Source organism: Ranitomeya imitator, chromosome 3 (genome assembly GCF_032444005.1).
Source record: "Ranitomeya imitator isolate aRanImi1 chromosome 3, aRanImi1.pri, whole genome shotgun sequence".
NCBI lineage: Eukaryota > Metazoa > Chordata > Amphibia > Anura > Dendrobatidae > Ranitomeya > Ranitomeya imitator.
In genome coordinates, this window is record NC_091284.1 from 684,366,928 (window position 1) to 684,393,638 (window position 26,711).

General features: G+C 41.7%; 1 protein-coding gene across 2 annotated transcripts in view; it reads right to left on the bottom strand.

Moving 5' to 3' along the window:
- The window catches only part of TIMELESS (timeless circadian regulator), a 222,249-nt gene that overhangs the window by 18,135 nt on the left and 177,403 nt on the right, over window positions 1-26,711 (bottom strand). For both annotated transcript variants that reach the window (XM_069758445.1, XM_069758446.1), the window contains exons 22-29: window positions 26,002-26,084; window positions 25,647-25,789; window positions 23,612-23,825; window positions 12,378-12,446; window positions 8,029-8,147; window positions 7,741-7,942; window positions 5,431-5,494; window positions 4,796-4,866 (exon numbers count right to left, since the gene is read on the bottom strand). In XM_069758445.1, coding sequence (XP_069614546.1) covers window positions 4,796-4,866; window positions 5,431-5,494; window positions 7,741-7,942; window positions 8,029-8,147; window positions 12,378-12,446; window positions 23,612-23,825; window positions 25,647-25,789; window positions 26,002-26,084 — 965 coding nt within the window. The remainder of the gene's footprint in view (window positions 1-4,795; window positions 4,867-5,430; window positions 5,495-7,740; window positions 7,943-8,028; window positions 8,148-12,377; window positions 12,447-23,611; window positions 23,826-25,646; window positions 25,790-26,001; window positions 26,085-26,711) is intronic.

Here is a 26,711-nt window from a genome sequence, read left to right on the forward strand (position 1 = left end):
CAATACTGACCCCTGCGGTACCCCACTGGTCACAGCGACCCAGTTAGAGACTATACCATTTATAACCACCCTCTGCTTTCTATCACTAAGCCAGTTACTAACCCATTTACACACATTTTCCCCCAGACCAAGCATTCTCATTTTGTGTAGCAACCTCTTGTGCGGCACGGTATCAAACGCTTTGGAAAAATCGAGATATACCACGTCCAATGACTCACCGTGGTCCAGTCTATAGCTTACCTCTTCATAAAAACTGATTAGATTGGTTTGACAGGAGCGATTTCTCATAAACCCATGCTGATATGGAGTTAAACAGTTATTCTCATTGAGATAATCCAGAATAACATCCCTCAGAAACCCTTCAAATATTTTACCAACAATAGAGGTTAGACTTACTGGCCTATAATTTCCAGGTTCACTTTTAGAGCCCTTTTTGAATATTGGCACCACATTTGCTATGCGCCAGTCCTGCGGAACAGACCCTGTCGCTATAGAGTCAGTAAAAATAAGAAATAATGGTTTATCTATTACATTACTTAGTTCTCTTAGTACTCGTGGGTGTATGCCATCCGGACCCGGAGATTTATCTATTTTAATCTTATTTAGCCGGTTTCGCACCTCTTCTTGGGTTAGATTGGTGACCCTTAATATAGGGTTTTCATTGTTTCTTGGGATTTCACCTAGCATTTCATTTTCCACCGTGAATACCGTGGAGAAGAAGGTGTTTAATATGTTAGCTTTTTCCTCGTCATCTACAACCATTCTTTCCTCACTATTTTTTAAGGGGCCTACATTTTCAGTTTTTATTCTTTTACTATTGATATAGTTGAAGAACAGTTTGGGATTAGTTTTACTCTCCTTAGCAATGTGCTTCTCTGTTTCCTTTTTGGCAGCTTTAATTAGTTTTTTAGATAAAGTATTTTTCTCCCTATAGTTTTTTAGAGCTTCAATGGTGCCATCCTGCTTTAGTAGTGCAAATGCTTTCTTTTTACTGTTAATTGCCTGTCTTACTTCTTTGTTTAGCCACATTGGGTTTTTCCTATTTCTAGTCCTTTTATTCCCACAAGGTATAAACCGCTTACACTGCCTATTTAGGATGTTCTTAAACATTTCCCATTTATTATCTGTATTCTCATTTCTGAGGATATTGTCCCAGTCTACCAGATTAAGGGCATCTCTAAGCTGTTCAAACTTTGCCTTCCTAAAGTTCAATGTTTTTGTGACTCCCTGACAAGTCCCCCTAGTGAAAGACAGGTGAAACTGCACAATATTGTGGTCGCTATTTCCTAAATGCCCAACCACCTGCAGATTTGTTATTCTGTCAGGTCTATTAGATAGTATTAGGTCTAAAAGTGCTGCTCCTCTGGTTGGATTCTGCACCAATTGTGAAAGATAATTTTTCTTGGTTATTAGCAGAAACCTGTTGCCTTTATGGGTTTCACAGGTTTCTGTTTCCCAGTTAATATCCGGGTAGTTAAAGTCCCCCATAACCAGGACCTCATTATGGGTTGCAGCTTCATCTATCTGCTTTAGAAGTAGACTTTCCATGGTTTCTGTTATATTTGGGGGTTTGTAACAGACCCCAATGAGAATTTTGTTACCATTTTTCCCTCCATGAATTTCGACCCATATGGACTCGACATCCTCATTCCCTTCGCTAATATCCTCCCTTAAAGTGGACTTTAGACAAGACTTTACATAGAGACAAACCCCTCCTCCTCTCCGATTTTTACGATCCTTTCTAAACAGACTGTAACCCTGTAAGTTAACTGCCCAGTCATAGCTTTCATCTAACCATGTCTCGGTTATTCCCACTATGTCAAAGTTACCTGTAGATATTTCTGCTTCTAGTTCTTCCATCTTGTTTGTCAGGCTTCTGGCGTTTGCGAGCATGCAGTTTAGAGGATTTTGTTTTGTTCCAATCTCCTCACTGTGGATTGTTTTAGAAATGTTCTTACCTCTCTTCTGAGTATGTTTTCCTGGGTCGTCTTTGTTCGAGTCTAATGTTTTTCTTCCCGTCCCCTCTTCTTCTAGTTTAACGCCCTCCTGATGAGTGTAGCGAGTCTTCTGGCGAATGTGTGTTTCCCAGGTTTGTTGAGGTGTAGTCCGTCTCTGGCGAGGAGTCCATCATACCAGTAATTCACACCGTGGTCCAGGAATCCAAATCCTTGTTGTCTGCACCATCGTCTTAGCCAGTTGTTTGCATCAAGGATCCTGTTCCATCTCCTGGTGCCATGCCCGTCTACTGGAAGGATAGAAGAAAAAACTACCTGTGCATCCAGTTCCTTTACTTTCTTCCCCAACTCTTCAAAGTCCTTGCAGATTGTCGGTAGGTCCTTCCTTGCCGTGTCATTGGTGCCAACATGTATCAGAAGAAATGGGTGGACGTCCTTGGAGCTGAAGAGCTTTGGTATCCTATCGGTCACATCCTTGATCATCGCACCTGGAAGGCAGCATACTTCTCTTGCAGTTATGTCCGGTCTGCAGATGGCTGCTTCGATGCCTCTCAGTAGTGAGTCTCCCACCACCACCACTCTTCGTTGCTTCTTGGCTGTACTTTTTGCTGTCACTTGTTGCTGTGTGCCCTTTTCTTTTTTGCTTGCTGGTATTGCTTCATTCTTAGGTGTGCCATCTTCATCCTCTACCAAGATTTGATATCGGTTCTTCAGTTGTGTGGTTGGTGATTTCTCCATGGTCTTCTTGCTTCTTTTGGTCACATGCTTCCACTCATCTGCTTTTGGAGGTTCTCTGACACTTTTTGCACCTTCTGTGACCAGTAGAGATGCTTCTGTTCTGTCTAGAAAGTCTTCATTCTCTTTGATGAGTTTCAAAGTTGCTATTCTTTCTTCCAGACCCCGCACCTTTTCTTCTAAAAGGGCCACTAGTCTACACTTCTGACAGGTGAAATTGGATTCTTCTTCTGGTCGATCTGTGAACATGTAGCACATGCTGCAGCTCACCATGTAGGTTGTCACATCTGCCATGTTGCTCCTAGATCCTGCTGAGTTGCTGTGTGTTTTCCTTCTTGTGTAATCTACTCAGCCAAGCTCTCTTGCAATAATGTCCTACAGGCAAAAATTCCTTACGGCGCGCGGTTTGGTGATGCTTTCGAAGCAGCTGGTCCCGGCTGTACCCAACGATCTTCTAGCTTAGGGAGACTTCGCTTCTCCCAGAAGGCACCTGGAATATGCAAATTAGCCTCCTGAAGCTTGAATCCCTGGTTAGGATGTCTTTAATATAACCACTAACACCAGGGGAAGCTTAGTACGTGAATAGTGTGGAGACCATGCAGTGACTTATAAAAGGCAGGTCTCCGTTTTTCTGGGTATTGTATTATATTATGTTAGGTTTGGTATACAATTTAAAATCACGGATGAGAACACATTGAGGTTCGGACATATGTCCGGTTGGAGTTAAAAGGTGTGGAAAAATCCTGGATTCTTGTTTTTAGAATGACTAATGGTACAAAGTCTCATCTAATGTTGATTGATAGCTGGACAACCTATTTTGTTTTGAATTGCTAATCATGTGTGGGGAATTCTTGCTATCATAGTAATCTGGTGTCTCCTAGACGGCATTTTTGCTTTTTTACTCTGTTGTTTATTGTCCTTTTTTGGCTTTAATAAAAATACATTTGATTTTATAAAGTGTGGGATCGCTTCTTTATCTGCCTAACATGTATTGATGTGGGACTTGGTGGTTGTATTTAGTTGAAGTGCCCATTGGCATATTTTTGGGACCTAGGTTGATTACTCCCGTATTTGTGTATATGAACTTCTCTCTGGTATACGCTAAATGTCAAGCAAAGTGTGATGTGCACATTAACTTACTATCCGAAAGAACTCACAGCCGAAAGTTCTGGACGCGGTGATAGTTTTAGGAGATTGTGGAGCGACTTGATCCTGTTTCCAGTAGATTGGTTGTTCTCACATGAAGTGTTCCTGAGTTGCTGCGGTGTGCTTAACTCAATTTGGTCGCCTCATTTCCCTCATCTTTCCCTCCCTTTTTCCATACCCCTTCTCCCTGTTACCCCCCACTTCTTTCAGCCCTCTACTCCCTAATCCTCCCACTCTCCCTAAAAAATGTTATTTATTTCATTTTTTTCGCTCCTCTTTCCCTATTTCTCTTTCTAATCTATGTTAGAATTTGCAGAATAATTTTTCATTTGCTTATATTAAAATTTAAGTAGTTTCCTTTTTGCAGCTGCAATATGGAGGGACCTGTTTATATTTCCGCATGAATATTGTTATCATTGTAAGTTTTGTTAAGTCCTGTGTGACTTATTTGATCCAAACACATTTGGTCGTATGTTATGTTTTTTTTTGCAATTTCAAAATTGATTAATAAAAACAAAATGAACATACTATCCAAGTAGCATGGCTATACTGGGACCAAGGAACACATGGGCTACTTGCACAGTGAACAAGTCTGTATGATCATGTTCACACACCACCAAGAAACCTGAAGACACAAAAGAGAATAGTAAAACCAAAAACACTCAGTTTGAAAAAATGTTGCAGTAATCCGCAAGTGCTAGTAAAAGATGTAAAAAACAGGGTATTTGGTTGATACGTTTTTTGCAAAAAATGTATACTAAGCTGCTCTACCAATCTTCACGGTATACCCTTATCAGAGCAGTATACATTTTTTGCAAAAAACGTATCAACCAAATACCCTGTTTTTTATATCTTTTACAAGCACTTGCGGATTACTGCAACATTTTTTCAAACTGAGTGTTTTTGGTTTTACTATTCTCTTTTGTGTCTTTATACTGGGACCAAGATTAGATACACACCTTCCTCCTTTTCTTCTTGCTCGTCATCATCACTGTCAATAAACCGTCTATTTTTTGATGGTTTCGTTGTCCTAGGCAATTAAAAAAAAATTTAAATACAAGTTTGTAAAAAAAAAAATACAAGGTAAAACTGCTGTATATGGTAGTAGTAAAAATTGGGAAAACAACAAACATGGGTTTAAGCTAAAAGGTATAATCTGATCCAGATTAAGCACTGCCTAACAGAAGGGATATCAAACACACAACCCCTTTAAGTAATTTTTTGCGGCCCAAGCTGGGCAAGGTGGCAGAGGAGCAGGCTTGGCCAAGTTGTACAGGTCAAAAAACCAAAAACTAACAAGGATACCTAAAAAATAACCTTTATTAATAGCCATGTCTGCTTAATAACGTCAGGCAGCGAGAATGACGCTGAATGTACCCGCCGGTGAGGATCTCAAAGCAACAGGGCCGCATGGAAGATGAGCCACACCAGGAGGTGATCGCTATGGGGCCATCATACAGTATGCAAGGAGGCTAAGGGGCAATCGTACAGTATGTAGGTAGACTGTGGGATTATTATACAATATGAAGTTGGGCTGTCAGACTAAATAGGCATAGTTCTAAATTACGATTTCAATCACACATTACATCTTTACCTTTTATTTGTCATTTCAGGCAAAGTAGAAGGCTCATCAGTCTGTGAATTTATTTCCTCTGGCTCTAAAATTGAGAATAGAGAAGGTGCAAATCCAAGAATGATAATAGTGGTGTGAAAGAGTAAGAGAGAAAAAGGTTGAATTTTCGGTTAAGAGTTTTGTTTGATGGCATAATTACATTATCAACAATGCATCACTAGAATAGTTCTCGGCATTGGGTACACAGAGACAGGACACAACATCACATGACCTGCTACAGTCAGTACCATCTCTATCTGCTGGGATGATACAGATTATCTTGTACCTCTGTATTCCAAATAAAGTAACAGATTGTAAGTATAAAGTAAGGGAGGCGGAACTGTGGCCTTCTACACTATATCTGTTTATCAGGCCCTGTGCAGTCATCATGATTATATTTAATATGCATTTCTTTTTCCTCATCCACCCTCTATGGAGAACTTCAGTGACTGAGATGGTGACGCCCTATTTGAGAATATAAAGTCATGTAATTTCCAGGGGGTCCCAATGTGATCTCAAGTCCTAACTGGTGAGAAGTAAACCATGAATTTTCAGGTAGAAAGGAACAACTACATGAGTTAGTACTAACAGAGTTACATACAGTGGGGGAAAAGTATTTGATCCCTTGCTGATTTTGTAAGTTTGCCCACTGACAAAGACATGAACAGTGTATAATTTTAAGGGTAGGTTAATTTTAACATTGAGTGATAGAATATCAAAAATAAAATCCAGAAAATCAAGTGTATAAATTATATCAAATTATTTGCATTTTGCAGGGAGAAATAAGTATTTGATCCCTCTGGCAAACAAAACTTAATACTTGATGGCAAAACCCTTGTTGGCAAGCACAGAAGTCAGACATTTTTTGAAGTGGATGATGAGGTTTGCGCACATGTCAAGAGGAATTTTGGTCCACTCCTCTTTGCAGATCATCTCTAAATCATTAAGATTTTGAGGCTGTCGCTTGGGAACTCGGAGCTTCAACTCCCTCCATAAGTTTTCTATGGGATTACGGTCTGGAGACTGGCTAGGCCACTCCATGACCTTAATGTGGTTCTTTTTGAGCCACTCCTTTGTTGCCTTGGATATATGCTTTGGGTCATTGTCTTGCTGGAAGGCACGACCCATTTTTAATGTCCTGGTGGAGCGAAGGAGGTTGTCACTCAGGATTTTACGGTACATGGCTCCATCCATTCTCCCATTGATGCGGTGAAGTAGTCCTGTACCCTTACCAGAGAAACACCCCCAAAACAATGTTTCCACCTTCATGCTTGACAGTGGGGACAGTGTTCTTTGGGTCATAGGCAGCATTTCTCTTCCTCCAAACATGGCGAGTTAATGCCAAAAAGGTCAATTTTTGTCTCATCTGACCACAGCACCTTCTCCCAATCACTCACACATAATCCAGGTGTTCATTAGCAAACTTCAGACGGGCCTGCACATGTGCCTTCTTGAGCAGGGGGACCTTGCGGGCACTGCAGGATTTTAAACCTTTACAGATTAATGTGCAAGCAATGTTTTTCTTGGTGACTGTGGTCTCAGCTGCCTTGAGATCATTTGCAAGTTCCCCCTGTGTAGTTTTAGGCTGATCTCTCACCTTCCTCATGATCATGGATACCCAACAAGGTAAGATTTTGCATGGTGCCCCAGATCGATGTCGATTTACAGTCATTTTGTATTTCTTCCTATTGCACCAACAGTTGTCTCCTTCTCACCCAGTGTCTTACTTATGGTTTTGTAACCTATTCCAGCTTTGTGCAGTTCTATGATCTTGTCCCCGCTATCCTTAGAAAGCTCTTTGGTCTTGCCAATGATGTAGAGGTTAGAGTCTGATTGATTATTTGAGCCTGTACACAGGAGTTTTTTTTTTTTTTTTTATAAAGGTGACTATTTAAGACAGCTGACTTTAATGCAGGTAACGAGTTGATTAGGAGCGGCTAACTTGTCTGTAGGAGCCAGAACACTTAATGGTTGGTAGGGGATCAAATACTTATTTCTCACTGCAAAATGCAAATAAATTTATATAATTTATACAATGCGATTTTCTGGATTTTATTTTTGAAATTCTATCTCTCAATGTAAAAATTAACCTACCCTTAAAATTATAGACTGTTTATGTCTTGGTCAGTGGGCTAACTTACAAAATCAGCGAGGGGTCAAATACTTATTTCCCCCCACTGTATATATCAGGTACCTAATGAGAGAATGAAACACAGGGATAAAAAAAACAACATGGAGAACTACATTCACTATTATTGCACCACAGGAAGTTATGCTTATTAACTTATATACCTAGAAGGGCTGTTGTTGAAGTCTTCTTACGAGCAAGCATAAGTGCACGTAATGCCTCAGCTCGCTGTTCTAAACTAGGGTCCTGATCATCAGACTCTGTGGGTGTCTCAACAGACTCTTCAGTAGATGAAAGAACAAGAGAAGAGGCAAATTTACGCAGCTGCTCAGGATTCAATTTTGCTGGGATACGCCAAAATGATTCCTGCAAAAAAATTTAGTAGGCAATTATTGTACATCATCTTGAACCATTAACACTTTAGCAGAAGTATGTTCAACCTCCCCACTTACTTGCTCATTTGCTGGAGGACGAATCCCCACCAATTTTAAAAGTTTTTGGAATGTTTTGCTTTCCATGGCATCTTCATTGTCTTCAGTTAAAGGAACCAGAGGAACTGATTGAGAAGAACCTGTAATACAGACAAGGGACACCTATAATAAATCATGCAAATCATAGCATCCCATTAACACAAAATTTAGCACCATGGCTTTAATTGTTGTTTTTTTTTTTGCAGTTTGCAAAAAAGAACTTAAAAGGATTGGAAGGCCTATAGACCTTTCTTTCTGCCTTTAAGCTGTTGCTTTTGCTCACCAAACATGTAATCTTTAAATAAGCACTTCAGGCTCATGTAAAGTTGCATCACATAGAATACACCATACTTACCTAGAGTCCTGATCTTGTTTTCACAATCCTATGAACAGGAGTGCAAAATGGTCAGGGCTTATGCAAAATCCACTGACAAGTGAGAGTTCATTCTATGGCATTTTTTTTTCCAGGGCCTGGTTTAAATGTTTTGATGTTAGTTATTGAAATGTGACAAAATATGAGTGGACAACATTTTCTTATACAATTCATAGAAAAAGCAGCACTCACCATTTCTAGGATTAAGTCCTTTACTGTGGCAATCAGGACATGCTTGCAGCATGCAGGGGAATGAGGACGACGGCCGTTTCCCACGTACTGTGAGAATTCCATAGGTCCAGGTTGATGATAGGCATTATGGAGTCTAACAATGTTGACTAAACCCCTGGTATTCTCTGACCAGAGTGAATCAGACCCACCAGCTTCTCCGCACAGATCCATTCAGTAGTCCAAGCGGATAGTCTCGGATTCCTCTCTCCCAGATGCACTCACCATCTTGCCGCCCCTCTCCCAAGGCATGCTAACCACCAGAAGCAGACCATCATTCTGACTTTGATCTTGGCTTTCTCACGGCGAGTGACACATGACAGGCTGTCCCACTATGATCCCTCTTCGGCAGGGTGGCCTTCTCCTCTTTCGCAATGCCTAGCTCTTCACATTCAATGACAGTTGGGTGAGGGAGTTCGTCTGCTCCAGATACAGAATTCACCACTCTTCCACGCAATCTTTTTCGGATTTCATCACTCAAGAACTCCCTCCTTGGCTTACCTTTTTTTTTCACGCTTTCCCGTCTTCTCTGATCAGGCGCTCTTGTTCCAGATCCTGCCCAAGAGCTGGTCAGAGGATGTTACTCAAACCTTTTTGTTGTACCCAAAAGGGACAACTCAGTCAGGCCTATTGTGGACCTGAAACAGCTGAACAAGCGGGGCAGTCTCTGTAGTTTCAGGATGGAGTCTCTGTTCAATCATACTCTCCAAGCAACCTCAGGAATTTCTGTGCTCAATGGACATTAAAGATGCAAATCTTGAAATTTCTACCATTCCAGTTCAACAAAAGTTTCATTTCCATCAGGCTCATTTCCAGTTTGTCACTGTTCACTTGCATCTAGCCACTTCCCCCAGGGTGTTCACGAAGGTCATGACAATGTTGTGTGCAAGGGGGATCATGGTCTACTGAGGGGAGGAGGTTGAAGCTGGGCCTGATACCTCATTATAATATGTGAATGATTTATCAGGTGTTTTGGGTGATGTTATAGATTTAGGTCTATAATAGAAATGTTTTATATAAGAATATTTTCTTCTACAGGAAGTTAATCACACTATTTTGATTGTAAGGTATAATGTAAGCCCGCAAGGGCAGGGTCCGCTCCCCTCTGTATCAGTCTGATATTGTTAGTTTGTTTACTGTAATTTATATGTACCGTAATCCCTTCTCATGTACAGCACCGTGGAATCAATGGTGCTATATAAATAAATAATAATTACTGGACAACGTTGAACTAGATTATTAGCTATACTGAAATTATGTATGTTTGTTACCCTTAGGTTACTATGTTTGTATGTGGTTCTTTTGTGAAGGTTGCTAATGATGTTTGTAACAAAACTAAATTATACAAAATTGTTTCAATAAAAAAAAGGGGGGGGGGATCTTGGTCATTCCTTACCTGAATGACGTTCTTATCAAGGCTTCTTCTTACTACGCAATCTAGAGGCTCTGGCATTGATGAGGCATGCTGGACTCAGACGCCCGATTTACTAAGAGCACTGCTACGGGTAACACAAGCGCAGCTTCAAGTTTCCTAAGGAGACTATTGAAGCCAGTAAAAAGTGTAAAAAAAAATGTTTTTAAAAAGATTACATAAAAAATTATAAAAGTTCAAATCACCCCCATTCAAAATCAAACAAAAAATATAAAAAATATACGTATTTGGTATCGCCGTGTTCATAAATGCCCAATCAAAATATTAAAAAATAAATCCGATTGGTAAATAGCGTAACAAGAAAAAAATCAAAAGAATTACGTTATTTTTTTCGTAGCAGCAACATTGCAATAAAATGCAACAACAGGCAATCAAAACGCCGTATCTACCACAAAATAGTATCAAAAGAAACGTCAGCTTTGAATTCTCAACCTGGGAGCTAGATGCTCAATAGTGCTCTTCTTTTGATCTGATCCAGGAAATGTTTGGGCTTTTACGCTCCTGGAAGGTGGCCTTTTTCATAGTGAATACTTACTTCAGGGTGAGTCTCCGAGCTGTTGTCACTTTATTTCTTCCACTTCACGTGAAAAAGGGGGTGTGTTGTTCAGTAACCCCTTTTCTTCCTGAGGTTGTCTCTTCCTTTCACCGTAATGAGGAGATTGTTCTGCTTTCTTTCTGTCCATCCTGCTGAGTGATATTAGACTTGGCCAAATTTTTGCATCACTACCAGTTAGTGATGAACTCTTTCAGACCTGTTTGTCATCCCAAAAGGCCCTCTCCGCCTCTAAGGCTAGCATTGTTCATTCTGCCATTTTGGAATTGTAAGGGTCAAAGGACAGAGTGCCCCTGCTTTGGATTGTGGCTCATTCTACTTGTTAGGCGCCTTGTGGGCCTTTCACAATCAGCGTCACAACTCTACAAGGCTCCTACCTAGTCTTCCGTCCACACTTTCTGTAAATTTTACAGAGTTCACATCTAGATATCAGAGGATAGGAGATTAGGTAGAAAGATGCTCCAAGTGGAAGTCGCTCAGTTGAAATTGCCTTACCACCTTTTAACCATTTTGTACCAGAGTTTTGTTTTTTCCACCGCTTTTTTCTGCTCTGAGACATTCTATGGGTTTCCGGTGTCCGCCAATGAAGCACCTGAAAGAAGAGGGTTTTTGGTATTTATCGTACAATTTTTTTTCTCATAGCCATTGAGAGACAAAGCACCCACCCCGCTTTTGCCTCGTTTGGGTGAGTAGTTATGGTTATTCTCAATTGTGATTTCTTTTTTTCCTGTTGCTTCTCCTACTGTTTTCTCACTAACTGAATAGCTGGTGTCAGCCTTTTAGTGGCAGCAGCATACACCCATGGCTTCCTGTGTCCCCCAATGAATGCTATGAGAAAAAGATTTTGCAGTAAGTACCAATAATCCCCTTTCATGGTGCACAATCACCATCTGCATTGTGGTAGCACAGTAATTTTATTGCTGCAACACAACTATCAATAGGTAATGAGCTTCAATAGCCGATATGATTCAAATTTTTTTTTATACCACAAGATCTGTGATCACAATGTATGCATTTTAATGGCAATGACTCCAGTCTAGCCATTAACAAACAGTCTAGATTTTGTTAAGATAAAAATTTCATCACTCTATCAATCAATTACCATATGTAAACAAGTTTAGTTGTACTAGCAAGAAATTCAACAAACTGTACAAACAGTTAAATTTTATAATGGAACTATTAGCTAAAAAGAAAGAAAAAAAAAAGTATTATGGTTTCATCACGAGTGGTAAAACATAGAGGGTATGTACACACGTTCAGGATTTCTTGCAGAAATTTCCTGACAAAAACCCGGACATTTCTGCCAGAAATCCGCATGCGTTTTTTTTTCGTTAAAAATCTGCAAAATTAATGAACATGCTGCTTTTTTTTTACCGCGATGCGTTTTATTCACGGAAAAAAGCGCATTATGTGCACAAAAATTGCAGAATGCATTCTAAATGATAAGATGCATATGTATGCGTTTTTTTCGCAAAAAAAACACGGAAAATCCTGAACGTGTGCACATACCCTAAAAGCTAAATTCAGCATGTCCCTGTGTTGTAAGTCTCCTTCAGAAGGTTGAATAGTACCAATACTTGACACTGATGTACACAACAGAACTGGAGGTTATTTATTTTGGAGGAAGCGGGGAGCAGGGGTGGGGGTTTGTAGAAAAGTTGTAGGTAGGACAGACGGGAGACTTTTACACATTAAATGTGGAGAATACTATTTGACAATATCCTGTTAGTTGCTCATGCACTCACCGTCCTCTTCTCGGTCATCAGCGGTACGGTTTAAACAGTTCTGAAGCCACACGACAGGAGTAGACAAGCCTAGTGATCACAAAGCAGAAATTGTATGGGAGCTCGTATGATTCTTAATATTGCCATCTGTCAGTACTACAATGCAATCTGCTCTTGTGTTACTGCTAACAAAATCATATACATTATGAAGACTAAAGATATATACTAGACAAATACTCAAGACTGGAGGTAGCAAGTCTGATATATGATTCAGGGCAGCACTTGTTTCACTTTTCACACTTACTCTTCCTTTTACAATCCTATCAGTATGGCCTAGCATCAGTGTACAAAGTAATCATCTTAACTCCTTAGTGACCGAGCCAAATTTTTAAAATCTGACCAGTGTCACTTTATGTGTTAATAACTCTGGAACGCTTCAACATATCCCAGCGATTTTGAGACTGCTTTTTCATGGCACATTATACTTTATGAGAATGGTAAATTTAGGTTGATATGTGTTGTGCTTATTCATAAAAAAAATATCAGAAATTTGACAAATGTAAAACAAATTAGCAATTTTCAAACTTTCAATTATTATCCCTTTAATACAGACAGTCATAACACACAAAAACATTAATAAATAACATTTCCCAAATGCCTGCTTTAAATCAGCACCATTTGTAAATTGTTATTTTATTTTGTTAGCCTTGTAGAAGGTTTAAAAATGTAGCAGAAGGGAGTGAGAGTCTGGTCCCCTTGCCACCTGGCGACACCTGGCTGGCTGGGCCGCGGCGCCTGGGCGGGAGAGAACCTCTGCACCACCGAGGTCACTGCCGGCAGCGACAGAGAGCAGAAGAGGAAGCTACGACCTTCGGAGGGAAACGCGGTGAGCGACCTTACCACCGCGCTTGTCCTGCGACCACCTGGAGCGGGACCTCTTCCCTCCGCACCGCGGCTTGCAGCCCCCAGAGAGATCGCCGGCATTCACTGCGCGGCGAGGTCCCCGGGTCGCGGCGACCGCTCCGGAGCCCTGTGGAAGAAGACGCTGCGGTCAGGCACACAGAGCAGCTGGCTCCAGAGGGCCACGGACGGAGGCAGAGGACCCGGGGGTGAGCCACTCTACCTGTAGAGATCAGCGCAGCCTGCCGGCGCTCGGCCACAGCACCGAGACATAGGCCCGCAGCGACCACTCCGGACCTCTGGAGCTGGAGTGCCGCTTCTGACCCTGCTGGGGACGCCGTTTCTTGCCGCCGACGCCAACGGCTGGATCTTGGCAGCGCCGGTGCCCTCCCTGCATAGGGGGGGGGGGCACAAGGTAAGCCCGGCAACGGGAATCCCCCTCAGGCATCAACGCTGCCCACACGGCCACTATCTCGGCGCTACACCCCAGCGAGGGGGGGTGTTAGATCGGGATAAGACCGGTACAAATGGGATAAGGGACCCCTGAAGCACCCGCTACTGTGTTTTTCGCCCTGATTGTTTTCCCGCCACTGGGAGGTGGACGCCATCTTGGGGACAGTATCCCTCATGAAGAAGCACCCACGTGACATGGATATATCTGAGGCCTTTGGTGTGCCTATTTGTTGACATGTTTTTCCCCTTCTTTTTGCTGAAGAGGTGGCGCAGTCACTCTGCCATTGTACCACACCAGGTTATCATTGTGCCTTTATTATATTAACACTGGAAAACAATTTACCAGCATATCATCTAATAGACCTACGTTTTACAAACCTAGATCTCTGGCGGCACCTAGTGCTGGGTCCGATATTAACAGCAAGAGGTCCTTCCTCTCGTCGCCTGGGGCACTGTACATGCTCCCCTCAACACTAAAAACAAACGCATGCACCTCGGAGGGGGCTTGATGATGGGGGGCCGTGAATAATGTGGTAATTACTGCACCCCCATGTTCCCCTAAATATCTATATGGGCTATCAATAGCAGCAGCAGATATTTATGGGTAAAAATAAAAGGATTTCTGGAAAATCCACAAGCTTACATGAGGAACCTCTCTTGGAGGACATGAAACGGTTTTTAAATCAGCCGCTCCAAACAAGGAATAAAAGATCAACAATGTCGCAAGCCTCGCATAAAAATAACTCTTCTTCAAAAGAGCCACAGACGTCACATGTTTCTCCCATCAAATCAACAGCTAACAGTAAAGGAGATAAAGACCTGCCTGAAGACATGAATATAGCTGAACTAAGCAAATATATTAAAGCTCTCCCAACAAAAACAGACTTAGAAGGCTTTGCATGCAGGCTTGAGAACTCGTACAAAAAGAAGATACATAATCTACAGATGGAGTTCACATCACGCATAGAGGACACAGAAAAGACGCAAGAAGATATCTCACAAGAACTCCAGGCGCATAGAGAAATCTTAATGGATCATACTATAAAACTGGAGGAAATGTCATCTGGCCTCGAGGACCTGGAAAACCGCAACAGGCGTAACAATATTCGTATACGAGGCTTCCCATAATCCGTCAGTCCTTAGGACTAAAGGTACCTTCACACTCAGCGACGCTGCAGCGATACCGACAACGATGTCGATCGCTGCAGCGTCGCTGTTTGGTCGCTGGAGAGCTGTCACACAGACAGCTCTCCTGCGACCAACGATCCCAAGGTCCCCGGTAGCAGAGGGTAAACATCGGGTTACTAAGCGCAGGGCCGCCACTTACCTAAACTAATAAATCAGGACCAGGTAGGATTCGTCCCAGGTCGGGAGGCAAGAGATAACACAATCAGAATTAGATCTCTGCTTGACAGAGCGGGCAGGGAGGGGGACCCCCTAAATATCATGTCAATTGACGCTGAAAAAGCTTTTGACCGGGTTCACTGGGAATTTATTTTTCAAACTCTAGAGGAAATTGGCTTAAAGGAGAATATGCTGCGCAGGATTTCCGCTTTATATACCTCTCCTAGTGTCCAGGTCAAGGTCAACGGCGCACTCTCAAATGTGTTCCCGGTCAGAAATGGTACATGGCAGGGGCGCCCACTCTCTCCCCTCTTATATACACTAACAATGGAGCATTTGGCCGTGGCATTAAGAAATAACCCCTCAATTAAAGGGATAAAATTACGTTCCGAAGAACACAAGATAGCACTTTTTGCAGACGATATCCTTCTATACATCACGTCTCCATCTACGAGCCTACCAAGCATTATTTCGGAACTGCACAAATTCAGCCTCCTAAGTAATTTTAAAATAAACTCCCACAAATCCGAAATCTTAAACATTTCATTACAACTTCCCTTGGTTGAACAACTAAAGACGACCTTTCCATTTAAATGGCGCTTTGACTTCCTCACCTACTTAGACATTAAAATTACCAGCCAGACATCCAAATTGTTCGAGACCAATTTTACAACAGCTCTACAAAAGGTCAACTTAGACTTACAAAAATGGCATAAGCTCGAGTTAACTTGGCTAGGCAGGATTATATTTCCGTTTTTTCCATAAATAATCGCAAGCAATATCGAAGAAATGTTACCACTAACATGAAGTACAATATGTCACGAAAAAACAATCTCAGAATCAGCGGGATCCGTTGAAGCGTTCCAGAGTTATAACCTCATAAAGTGACAGTGGTCAGAATTGCAAAAATTGGCTCAGTCAGTAAGTACCAAATTGGCTCTGTCACTAAGGGGTTAAACAAATAATCACCAGGTTTATATGGTCTCACAGTCGGGCGCGCATTTCCTACGCGTTATTAAGTAGATCAAAGCTGACGGGTGGTCTAGGCCTCCCAGATCTTGCGATCTATAGTTACGCATCAATTGGAACATGTATCCTGGACCTCTACCACAGCAAAAATAGAAAAAATGGGTAAAGCTAGAGAATGACCTGAATGGCTGTGACTCTCAGGTTGTTCTCTGGTCCGGGGGTAGGGGGACGGGGTCAGGCGCCTACTTGCCCTTCCTTACACGAAACATATTGCTTCTTATTAAAAATAGAAACACGGACCTTAAGATCACAACTCTCCCGCCCGGGCCCTTTGATCCCAATCTATGATAACCCTGCCTTCCCTGCGGGGCGAAATAGAGAGACGTACTTAAACAAGAGAAAAGATTCCAAACCCATTCTTCATGATTATTTAAAAGAAACTGGGATGAAATCCCTTCAGGAATTATTTCCGGAGGAGGAAGCACCCTCTGCTGATTGGTTTTTCTACGAACAACTTAAGAGTTTTATTAACGCGATCTCTAAACAAACCAATATTAGCAGACCGCTAACTCCTTTTTAGATGCTTTGTACATCAACAAGCCCTCCGGATCATACTGTCTCGCTGTTATATAAAATCTTCCAGGGTGGGAGGGCTCCACTGCAGGGTTCACTAGTGTTCTTCTCGAAATGGGAGGGAGACCTGGGAAGGCCCTTATTGCCTGAAGACAGAAAAAATTCTTCTCTTCACGTTTAGATCATCATTATGCGCGGTGTCGCAGGAGAGGAGCTACAAGATTCTGACAAGATGGTACAGATGTCCCTCTATGGTGCATGCGGTGTTCCCCACGACTCCTGACACTTGTTGGAGATGCTTAAAGGAGACAGGCTCTTATATCCACATTTGGTGGGACTGCCCCCCCATAAAAGACCTGTGGTTGGCCGTCTTTGAGCTTCATAACAAGATGTCTATCACACAGATCCAACCCTCATCAAGCCTAGCATTACTATCCCTATGTGATTTGTCGATTTCTCGGTTTAAGAGGGGCATCCTTAGACACTTTCTTACCGCAGTTAGGAACCTAATCCCACGCTTTTGGAGACAAGAAAAATTTCCCTCGCGTGCGGAGTTCGTGGCAGAACTCAATGACATCTATAGAATGGAGCAGTTAATAAACCAATCTCCAGGCAATGTAGATAAAACTTATACTACATGGGCTCCTTGGATAGCTTTCAGGGAAACCCCTGACCTAGATCTCTGGATTTTTGGAACTTGACGCACTACGTAGCTCGCTCTCGTTTATTACTAGACCATTTTTCAGTCCGCGCCCTAGCTGCTGGGACGGGATGGTAGCCACACTTCTTCCCAACTTACCCCATTACCCTACCTACCGTATATACTCGAGTATAAGCCGAGATTTTCAGCCCAAATTTTTGGGCTGAAAGTGCCCCTCTCGGCTTATACTCGAGTCAATGTGGGTGGCAGGGTCGGCGGGTGAGGGGGTGAGGGCGCTGAGGTATACTTACCTAGTCCCAGCGATCCTCGCGCTGTCCCTGCCGTCCCACGGGCTTCTGTGCTGCAGCTTCTTCCCCTCTTCAGCGGTCACGTGGGACCGCTCATTAGAGATATGAATAAGCGCTCCACCTCCCATAGGGGCGGAGCCGCCTATTCATTCCTCTAATCAGCGGTGCCGGTGACCGCTGACAGGAAGAGCTGCGGCACCGAAGACCAGGCAGAGGGACAGCGCGAGGATCGCCAGGACTAGGTAAGTATAGCATATTCACCTGTCCTCGTTCCAGCCGCCGCTCCATCTTCCCGGCCGGCGCCTCCATCTTCCCGGCGTCTGCGCTCTGACTGTTCAGGCAGAGGGCGCGATGACGCATACAGTGTGCGCGGCGCCCTCTGCCTGATCAGTCAGAGCAGAGACGCCGGGAAGATGGAGGCGCCGGAACGAGACGCCGGGAGCTGCAATCAAGGGAGGTGAGTATGTGGTTTTTTTTTTTTTATTGCAGCAGCGGCGGCAGAGATTTCTATGGGGCACAATGAACGGTGCAGAGCACCGTATATGGCACAGCAATGGGGCACAATGAACGGTGCAAAGCACCGTATATGGCACAGCAATGGGGCACAATGAACGGTGCAGAGCACCGTATATGGCACAGCAATGGGGCACAATGAACGGTGCAGAGCACCGTATATGGGCACAGATATGGGGCACAATGAACGGTGCAGAGCACCGTATATGGCACAGCAATGGGGCACAATGAACGGAGCAGAGCACCGTATATGGGCACAGATATGGGGCACAATGAACGGTGCAGAGCACTGTATATGGCACAGCAATGGGGCACAATGAACGGTGCAGAGCACCGTATATGGCACAGCAATGGGGCACAATGAACGGTGCAGAGCACCGTATATGGCACAGCAATGGGGCACAATGAACGGTGCAGAGCACTGTATATGGCACAGCAATGGGGCACAATGAACGGTGCAGAGCACCGTATATGGCACAGCAATGGGGCACAATGAACGGTGCAGAGCACCGTATATGGCACAGCAATGGGGCACAATGAACGGTGCAGAGCACTGTATATGGCACAGCAATGGGGCACAATGAACGGTGCAGAGCACTATATGGGGCACAGCTATGGGGAAATAATGAACGGTGTAGAGCACTATATGGCACAGCTATGGGGAAATAATGATCTATTTTTATTTTTGAAATTCACCTGTAAATGCTGCATTTCCACCCTAGGCTTATACTCGAGTCAATAAGTTTTCCCAGTTTTTTGTGGCAAAATTAGGGGGGTCGGCTTATACTCGGGTCGGCTTATACTCGAGTATATACGGTAATCCTCTCCTCTTCTTTCTACCCCCCTTCCTTTTCTTTATCTTAATTTCTTTGTTTGTCTTCCCCTCATTTAGTTTCAATAAACATTGCGAGTACTGAATAATCATAAAGAGAATTAGTATTGGTTATCAACCACTTCAGTTGTTCTTTATTGTTAATATTTTATAATACCAATCAGTAGTATTATCTATCAGAATGTTAAAGTGCAAGATGCATGGTGATGTTGCAACGCATCTCTTGATTAACTTGTAATTGTGCCTGGTATCCTGCTGATCTACTTGATTGTACCGTTCACCTTTATTCTTTTTGCTTTACTCAATAAACATGATTTATACAAAAATGTAGCAGAAAATTTTCATGGAAATTTACAAAATGTAATTTTTTTTTAGGGACCTATCCTGGGTTGAAGTTACTTTAGGGGTCCAATATATTGGAAAACCCCCAAAAGTGATACCATTTTAAAAACAACACCCCTTGACATAATGAAAACTGCGGTCAGGTAGTTTATTAACCCTTCAGGTGCTTTTCAGGAATTAACCCCGAAGCTTTTACGGTTTTGCGTTTTAGATTTTCAATCCCCTTTTTCCCAGAGCCATAACTTTTTATTTTTTGTCAATATGTCCATGTGAGGGCGTGTTTTTCACAGGACGAGTTGTACTTTTGAATGACACCATTGGTTTTAGCATGTCATGTACTTGAAAACGGGGAAAAAATTCCAAGTTCGGTGAAGTTGCAAAAAAGTGCAATCCCACACTTTGTTTGCCTTTTTTCGCTAGGTTCACTAGATGCTAAAACTCACCTGCTATTATTATTCTCCAGGTCATTACGAGTTCATAGATACCTAACATGTCTAGGTTCTTTTTTTATCTAAGTGGTGAAACAAAATTCCCAAATTTGTTTTAAAAAAAAAAAAAAAATTTGCGCCATATTCTGATACCCATAGCGTCTCCAATTTTTGTGATCTCGGGTTGGGAGAGGGCTTATTTTTTGCGTGCCAAGCTGATGGTTTTAATGGTACCACTTTTGTGCAGATACGATCTTTTGATCGCCCGTTATTGCATTTTAATGCAATGTCATGGCGAACAAAAAATGTAATTCTGGCGTTTCGATTTTTTTCTTGCTACGCCGTTTAGCAATCAGGTTAATCCTTTTTTTTGTTGATAGATCGGGCGTTTTTGAACGCGGTGATACCAAATAAGTATGCTTGATTTTTTTTTTTATCGTTGTATTTTGAATGGAGCGATTTAAACTTTTATATTTTTTTATATGTTTAAAAAAAAATTTCTTTAAGTTTTGGCATGCTTCAATAGCCTCCATGGGAAGCAAAAGCTGACAACTTAATGCTCAGATCGCCTCTATGTAGTAGAAATACTGCATTGCTATGAGCGTCGACCACAGGGTGGCGCTCATAGCAATCCGGAATCAAGAACCATAGAGGTCTCAAGGAGACCTCTGGTTGTTATGCCGACGACCCCCGATCACGTGATGGGGGTCAGCAGTGCGCGTATTTCGGCCCAATAGCCGGCAGCGCGCGTTAAATGCCGCTGTCTGAGTTTGACTGCGGCATTTAACTAGCTAATAGGTGCGGGCAGAGACCACATCAAAGCGGGGGTACTGCCATTGGACATACTATCCCGTCCAATGGCAGTAAAGGGTTAAAAATGACATGCAGTCCCCACCCCCCACCCCATTTTTGACAACCTGCCCAGCTAAAGCAGACTGTTGGGAGTTGGTATTCTCAGGCTGGTAAAGCCTTTGTATTTCTTAAGATGGATGCCTGCACACGTCACAGAGTGAACTATTTTGCTATCAATGTTCGATATGTTTGTGACAACAAAAAAATTGCTACAAAGACACTGGCAGTAAAGATACTAAAGTTCATCACAGCAGCCAGTTTCTCCAGGCTTTATTGAAAAAAGTTCTGCAAATTTATGAACTCAAAAAAGAACAGGTTCTTGCTTTTGTAACTGATAAAGCTTCAAAAAGAAGTACAATTAGACTGATGAATGAGAATAATGAAGGTGAACAGCAGCTAGAAGAACATTTCACATTCAGTGTGTTGGAGATGGAAGGCCACAGTCCTCTTCCCATAATGGAGGAACAAACAAAGATTACTACAGAAGAACAGCAAACTGATTCTTTACAATTAGATGATCTTGTTGAAGCTGCTTCACACCTCTTTCCTATTCATCACATGCGCTGTGTTGTGCACACGCTGCAACTGGCAATAAGAGATAGTCTGCAAGAGGGACACGCTGGAATTCTGATTAGCAAAGTGAGGAAATTGGCTATTGCTGCCAGAACGCCTAAAATTGATTCCACCTTGAAGAGAATTGAAGGAATTGCTTCATCACCCATTTACAGTGACTACGGTAAATAGTTACAAGCTGAGGATTTAACTCCTGGCACTTTTATAAAGGAGTGGAATAACTTGTTGTTTTGCCTGTCCCAAAGAGGAGGTTTAATCGTAGATGGCATTGCTGCTTCAATGAAACGGAGAGAGACACTGCTATTAGAAAAAAAAAATTCTTATGGCAGCTGTTTATGTGGACCCGAGTCATCGTATATTGCTGGATGATCAACAGCTTACTAAAGGAAAAGAAGCTTTGACTGAGGTAGCAGTTAGGATGAGGGAGCTACAGGACGGCCAAGAGCAACAGGATTCGGGTCCTGCCAGTGCTGCTGCTTCCGTTCCTTCATCCTCATGAGATAAGGAGTTTGATTTCGACAAGTATTTGGATGACATGGCCCAGGCAAAGTGTTGCTGCAGGGAAAAAGTTTCCACTCCCATAGAAAACAGACCATATTTCAGCAAAATTTTTCACTTGTTCTCAAAGAAGTAGAAGAGTTTAATCGTTCATCAAAACTGACTGTACACAAGGCAATTCCTTTATACCCTGAAATTGTTAGAAATGTCGCCCATGTGGTTACTGCATTGCTACCAACCCAAGTTAGTGTAGAGAGGTTGCTCTCTAGCCTTAAAATAATTAGGCCAGATTTGAGGTCATCTATAAAGGAGGATCTGATGGAGGCGATATTATTTCTCAGAAGAAATCAGACTGCACAAATGCTATTCAGTACGTTTTTGTTGAAAACAGTTTGTTTCCCACTTACTGCAGAGTGTATAACAAATTGTAAATATGCAAAGGTTTTTTTGTTCTAAAGTTGTATTTGAATAAATAAATTTTATGTTCTATCTAAATGGCTTGATTATTGTATCATAATAAAGATTAAAAGCCTGATGTTACCATTTTACTACAGTAAATGTATCCCTTAAACTTAAAACATGAGCCATGTATGAGTGAGTCGGTGTCATGGGAATTGAAGAGTCAGAGATTTGGCTTACCGACTCCACAGCCCTGATTAGCAGACACCTCTGTGAGTGGCGGTAACCTTTTAACCGCCGGTCACAGCTGCTGGAACTCTGTAATGATCTTAACACAGATCAGAGACGCCAGTGTTTCTCGCGCTGTCATGCAGTACATGTGCGCCCATCACTACCCACAACATCAAGATGATACCAATGTATAAGTTCCGATAACAATAATAACAATGCCAATGTAAACATACCATGTTATATAGTTAGACCGACCATATTTCACTTTGGCTTTTTCAATGAATAATAACTCTAAGAAAGTTAAAGAGAAATTTGTGTTGGAGTTTACGGCCTTCTACTCCTTGGTCGGTCGACCTGTAGATATGCTATGTTAGCATTGACACCATTGGTACTGTTATGTGAACTTAATTGGTATTCTCTTTATTTAATAAAAAATGCTGTTTGTCTAACCAATTCATCTAATTCTGCCTTGCACCTACCATTCAATTTTACAGATATCCTTTATCTTGATGTCTCATATGATATCATGCGCTTAACCCCTTTACTCCCAAGGGTGGTTTGCACGTTAATGATCGGGCCAATGTTTACAATTCTGACCACTGTCCCTTTATGAGGTTATAACTCTGGAACGCTTCAACGGATCCCGGTGATTCTGACATTGTTTTCTCATTACACATTTTCTTTGATATTATTTGAGTTTGTGAAAAAAAATGGAAATTTGGTGAAAATTTTGAAAATTGCGCAATTTTCCAACTTTGAATTTTCATGCCCTTAAATCACAGAGATAGGTCAAAAAAAATACTTAAGTAACATTTCCCACATGTATACTTTACATCAGCACAATTTTAGAACCAATATTTTTTTTGTTAGGAAGTTATAAGGGTTAAAAGTTGACCAGCGATTTCTCAATTTTAAAACACCATTTTTTTAAAGGACCACATCACATGGTTTGTAGGCTGCAGCCTACTGGGAATGCATTCATCTTTTTACCAGTACCTCCTCAAATCTGACTAACAGATTCAATTTTTTTCCCTCACTTCATTCTTCTCCCATTATCTTTTTCTTTTTACCTATTCTTTGACCATGTTTGCTGAAGGTTTTTTTTTTTTAATGATCGGTTACACCAGGAGTTGGGGAACCGAGTCATTATACGTTAATCCAATATCCTCATTTACTATCTTTTCGGCTTTGTTATATCAGTCTACAGTTCTTTAAAATGTAAGGTTTTATTAATCATTGCCATAGTTGTAATTGTTGCAGGATCCTTTCCTTGTACTGCTGCTTCTTGGTAAATAATCTAGAATATTTTAGTTTATATAATATGACTGGATAGTTCCCTGTATATAGCCACAAATCTTCTGGTTACTACTACTTCAAAAGCTTACAACATGAGTAGTCACCTTCTTCATGTACACTTCGTAAAATTGTTTGTATCTTCTTATCCAGGAACACTTCGCTGTGTCTGCTTAGTTTTTGTTTTGGTTTCTGTTCCAACTTAATGTGCTCCTCCTCATCTTCCTCACTCATATCATCATCATCTTCTTCATCATAATTATCTTCAATATCTACATCCTTTCCATCAACACCAAGATCATGGAGGAAATCATCTTCAGACTAAAAACCAAAAGTAAAAATAAGTAACCTAACTTATCACTTTGCTGAGCACTTTCAAATGAGCATTATATTTATACTTAAGAATAATGGGCAAGTCTGGCACAAATATACTAATCACTCCCTGCAATAGAAGCCAATAAGGTCTTAAAGGGGTTGTCCACAACTAGGATAAACAGTCCTTGATTAGTGATGAGCGAGTGTACTCGTTGCTTGGGTTTTCCCGAGCATGCTCGGGTGGTCTCCGAGTATTTGTTAGTGTTCGGAGATTTAGTTTTCATCGCGGCAGCTGAATGATTTACAGCTACTAGCCAGGCTGAGTACATGTGGGGGTTGCCTGGTACTAGGGAATCCCCACATGTAATCAGGCTGGCTAGTAGCTGTAAATCATTCAGCTGCCGCGATGAAAACTAAATCTCCGAACACTAACAAATACTCAGAGACCAACATTCTTGATCAAAATGTTTGTCTCCGATAAAATATTAAGACCTATACTCACCTCCTATGCCGGCGCCATTCCAGTGGTGTCGGCACTCATGGTCTCGATGCTGTCGTGCGGTGTTGGGACACCTGAGGTTGACGCCCAGCTGTAGCACCACTGTCCCCCGCCTTCAGACAAATCAAACATTAAGAGAAAGTCTGGGCTGCATCTGATCTCTCACGTCCTCTCCCTGCTCAATTTGTACAAAGGCGGGGACAGTGACGCCAGCGTTGATTGGGCGCCGGCATCACAACAACGGTACGGGAGCCCCGGGAAGATCGCGTGCCAATACCGTGGGAAAGGCACCGGTACAGGAGGGGAGTATAAGCTTTATTATATTGTGGGGGCAAAGCAAAAGGTATGAAAAGACGTTCAAGTAGTGGATATCTTCTTTAAGGTATCAGACTCTCTGATTTGAAATCATGACAAATCCTTTGTTTTTAAATACAAAAACCCCACTAATATAGATTGTAGATTTCAGTTTACCACGTCTGCAATTTTGCTATACATGTCATTTTTAGAACTGCGCTGGCACTCTTATTATAACCGGTCTTCCAAAATATCACAAAATAGACATGGAGGAGCCATTAATGGGTAATTAGCAATGTGAATCTTACTATACACAGTATAACCAGATACTTTAAGGTTTTACAGCATTTTTTTTTATAAAAAAAAAAATGTTCTGGGACCAGTCTACCTTCCTCAGAGTAATTGTATGTGCACGCATTTAGATTTTGCAGCAGAAATGTCTGCTGCAAATCCTGATGTGTTGGCAGGAAAAACGATGTATAACATTCACTTTGTTGGTACTAGGAAATCCTTCATGTTTGGGACAAAACTGCACAGAAAAAAGGTGACAAAAATGCAATGTGTGCACATACCCTAAATGTCCAATCAACTTTTGGCCAGTGGTCCCACCTCTTATTCTATAAACTGCCTATCCCAGAGATTCTGCTGTACAAGCAGGATGCAGAGAGCCCGTTGGGTTGGTACTTTATTTTTATTGATATATGCACATGTCACTTTGTTGGTTCTATATTCCCAGACTTTTTCTTTTTTTTATTGAAGCATCCAATAGGCAAGTGCAAGGTCATTGTGAAGGGACGTGGAGCAGGGTCAGCTGTGACATCACCTATTGTGAATGATGGATCCAACTGTGTACATGTCACTGTAATCCTGCCTGTTGTGAAAATTACTTATTAAAAGTTTTCTGAAAAGAACAGGAAGTGTAATATAAAAAAAATGCTAAAAATGTTATAAAATCTATTTGAGACAATAACCTAATTTAAACAATACACAGTTTACTGGTAATACATTCCCTCTATAAATGACATCATACATACTATGCCTGAAGATTTTCCTTTTCTCCTCCTCCTCTTATAAAGCTCTTTTCTTTCAGATACCAATCCCATGCTTATTAGTTTTTCTATGATTCTAGCTTTGGAGCGCTTAGCTGTGATATGCTTCATTATATTTCCTAATATATCTGCAAAGAACAAACAATATAAAATAACACAATTGGTCTAAATGACAAAACAAAGCTAGAAGAGAATGTCCACCAACCTATCCAATAAGTTTACTAAGGGTTAAAAGGTGAACACGTATCTCGCCATGTACAAAACTTGAAAATACCAATGAGTACATTATCTTTCAATCCTAAACGTCACATCCATCATGGTAAATGTGCACAGGACGTACCATCAGTCTCTTGAAACTCCTCATAAAGCCGCTGAAGCTCCATCTCTTGGTCTTCAGTCCAGAGCACAATTCGTGTTCCTTTACTGAAATAATTAGTAAAACAAAAAAAGTTATTGGCGCAAAAAATTGATGAACATTTATAACTCCTCAAAATAATTGAACACCAGAAGTCCCCACGTGAGCGATTGCTAATCGTGGTCCATATATTTGGTTATTATACATAAAAATAAAAATAAGTCACTATGAAGAAGGATGGTCTATGGATTGTATATGTTTATAGTCACTGAAAAAAACGTAACACCATATGCATAAAGTTATTATCTACTATGTTAAAGAATTTATTTTGGGACTTCTAAAGAACAGGCTACTAATAGCATATACGTGGGGATTGGATTCGTAGGCTGAAGAGGTTGTGGTGCTCTGGCAAAGGCCCCGTCCCCATCATTGTTTAGCTGGCATACATTTCGCTGTACTGTGCCAAGGGCTGGCGTTAGGGCAGGGCAGACTGGTATCTGTCTAGGGCCCCCACTCCCTTGGCGGCCCCCAGCATCTACAGCAAAATCTTCACTGACCATAGCATCAGTGAAGCTTTCGATGTAGAAACTGTTTCAGGACCTTTGGTGACATCACGATCATGTGACCTTCCAGACCAAAGCCGTTCATCTGCTCCAATCTCTGTGTTTCCCAGTAATTCATAACATTGCTGATGT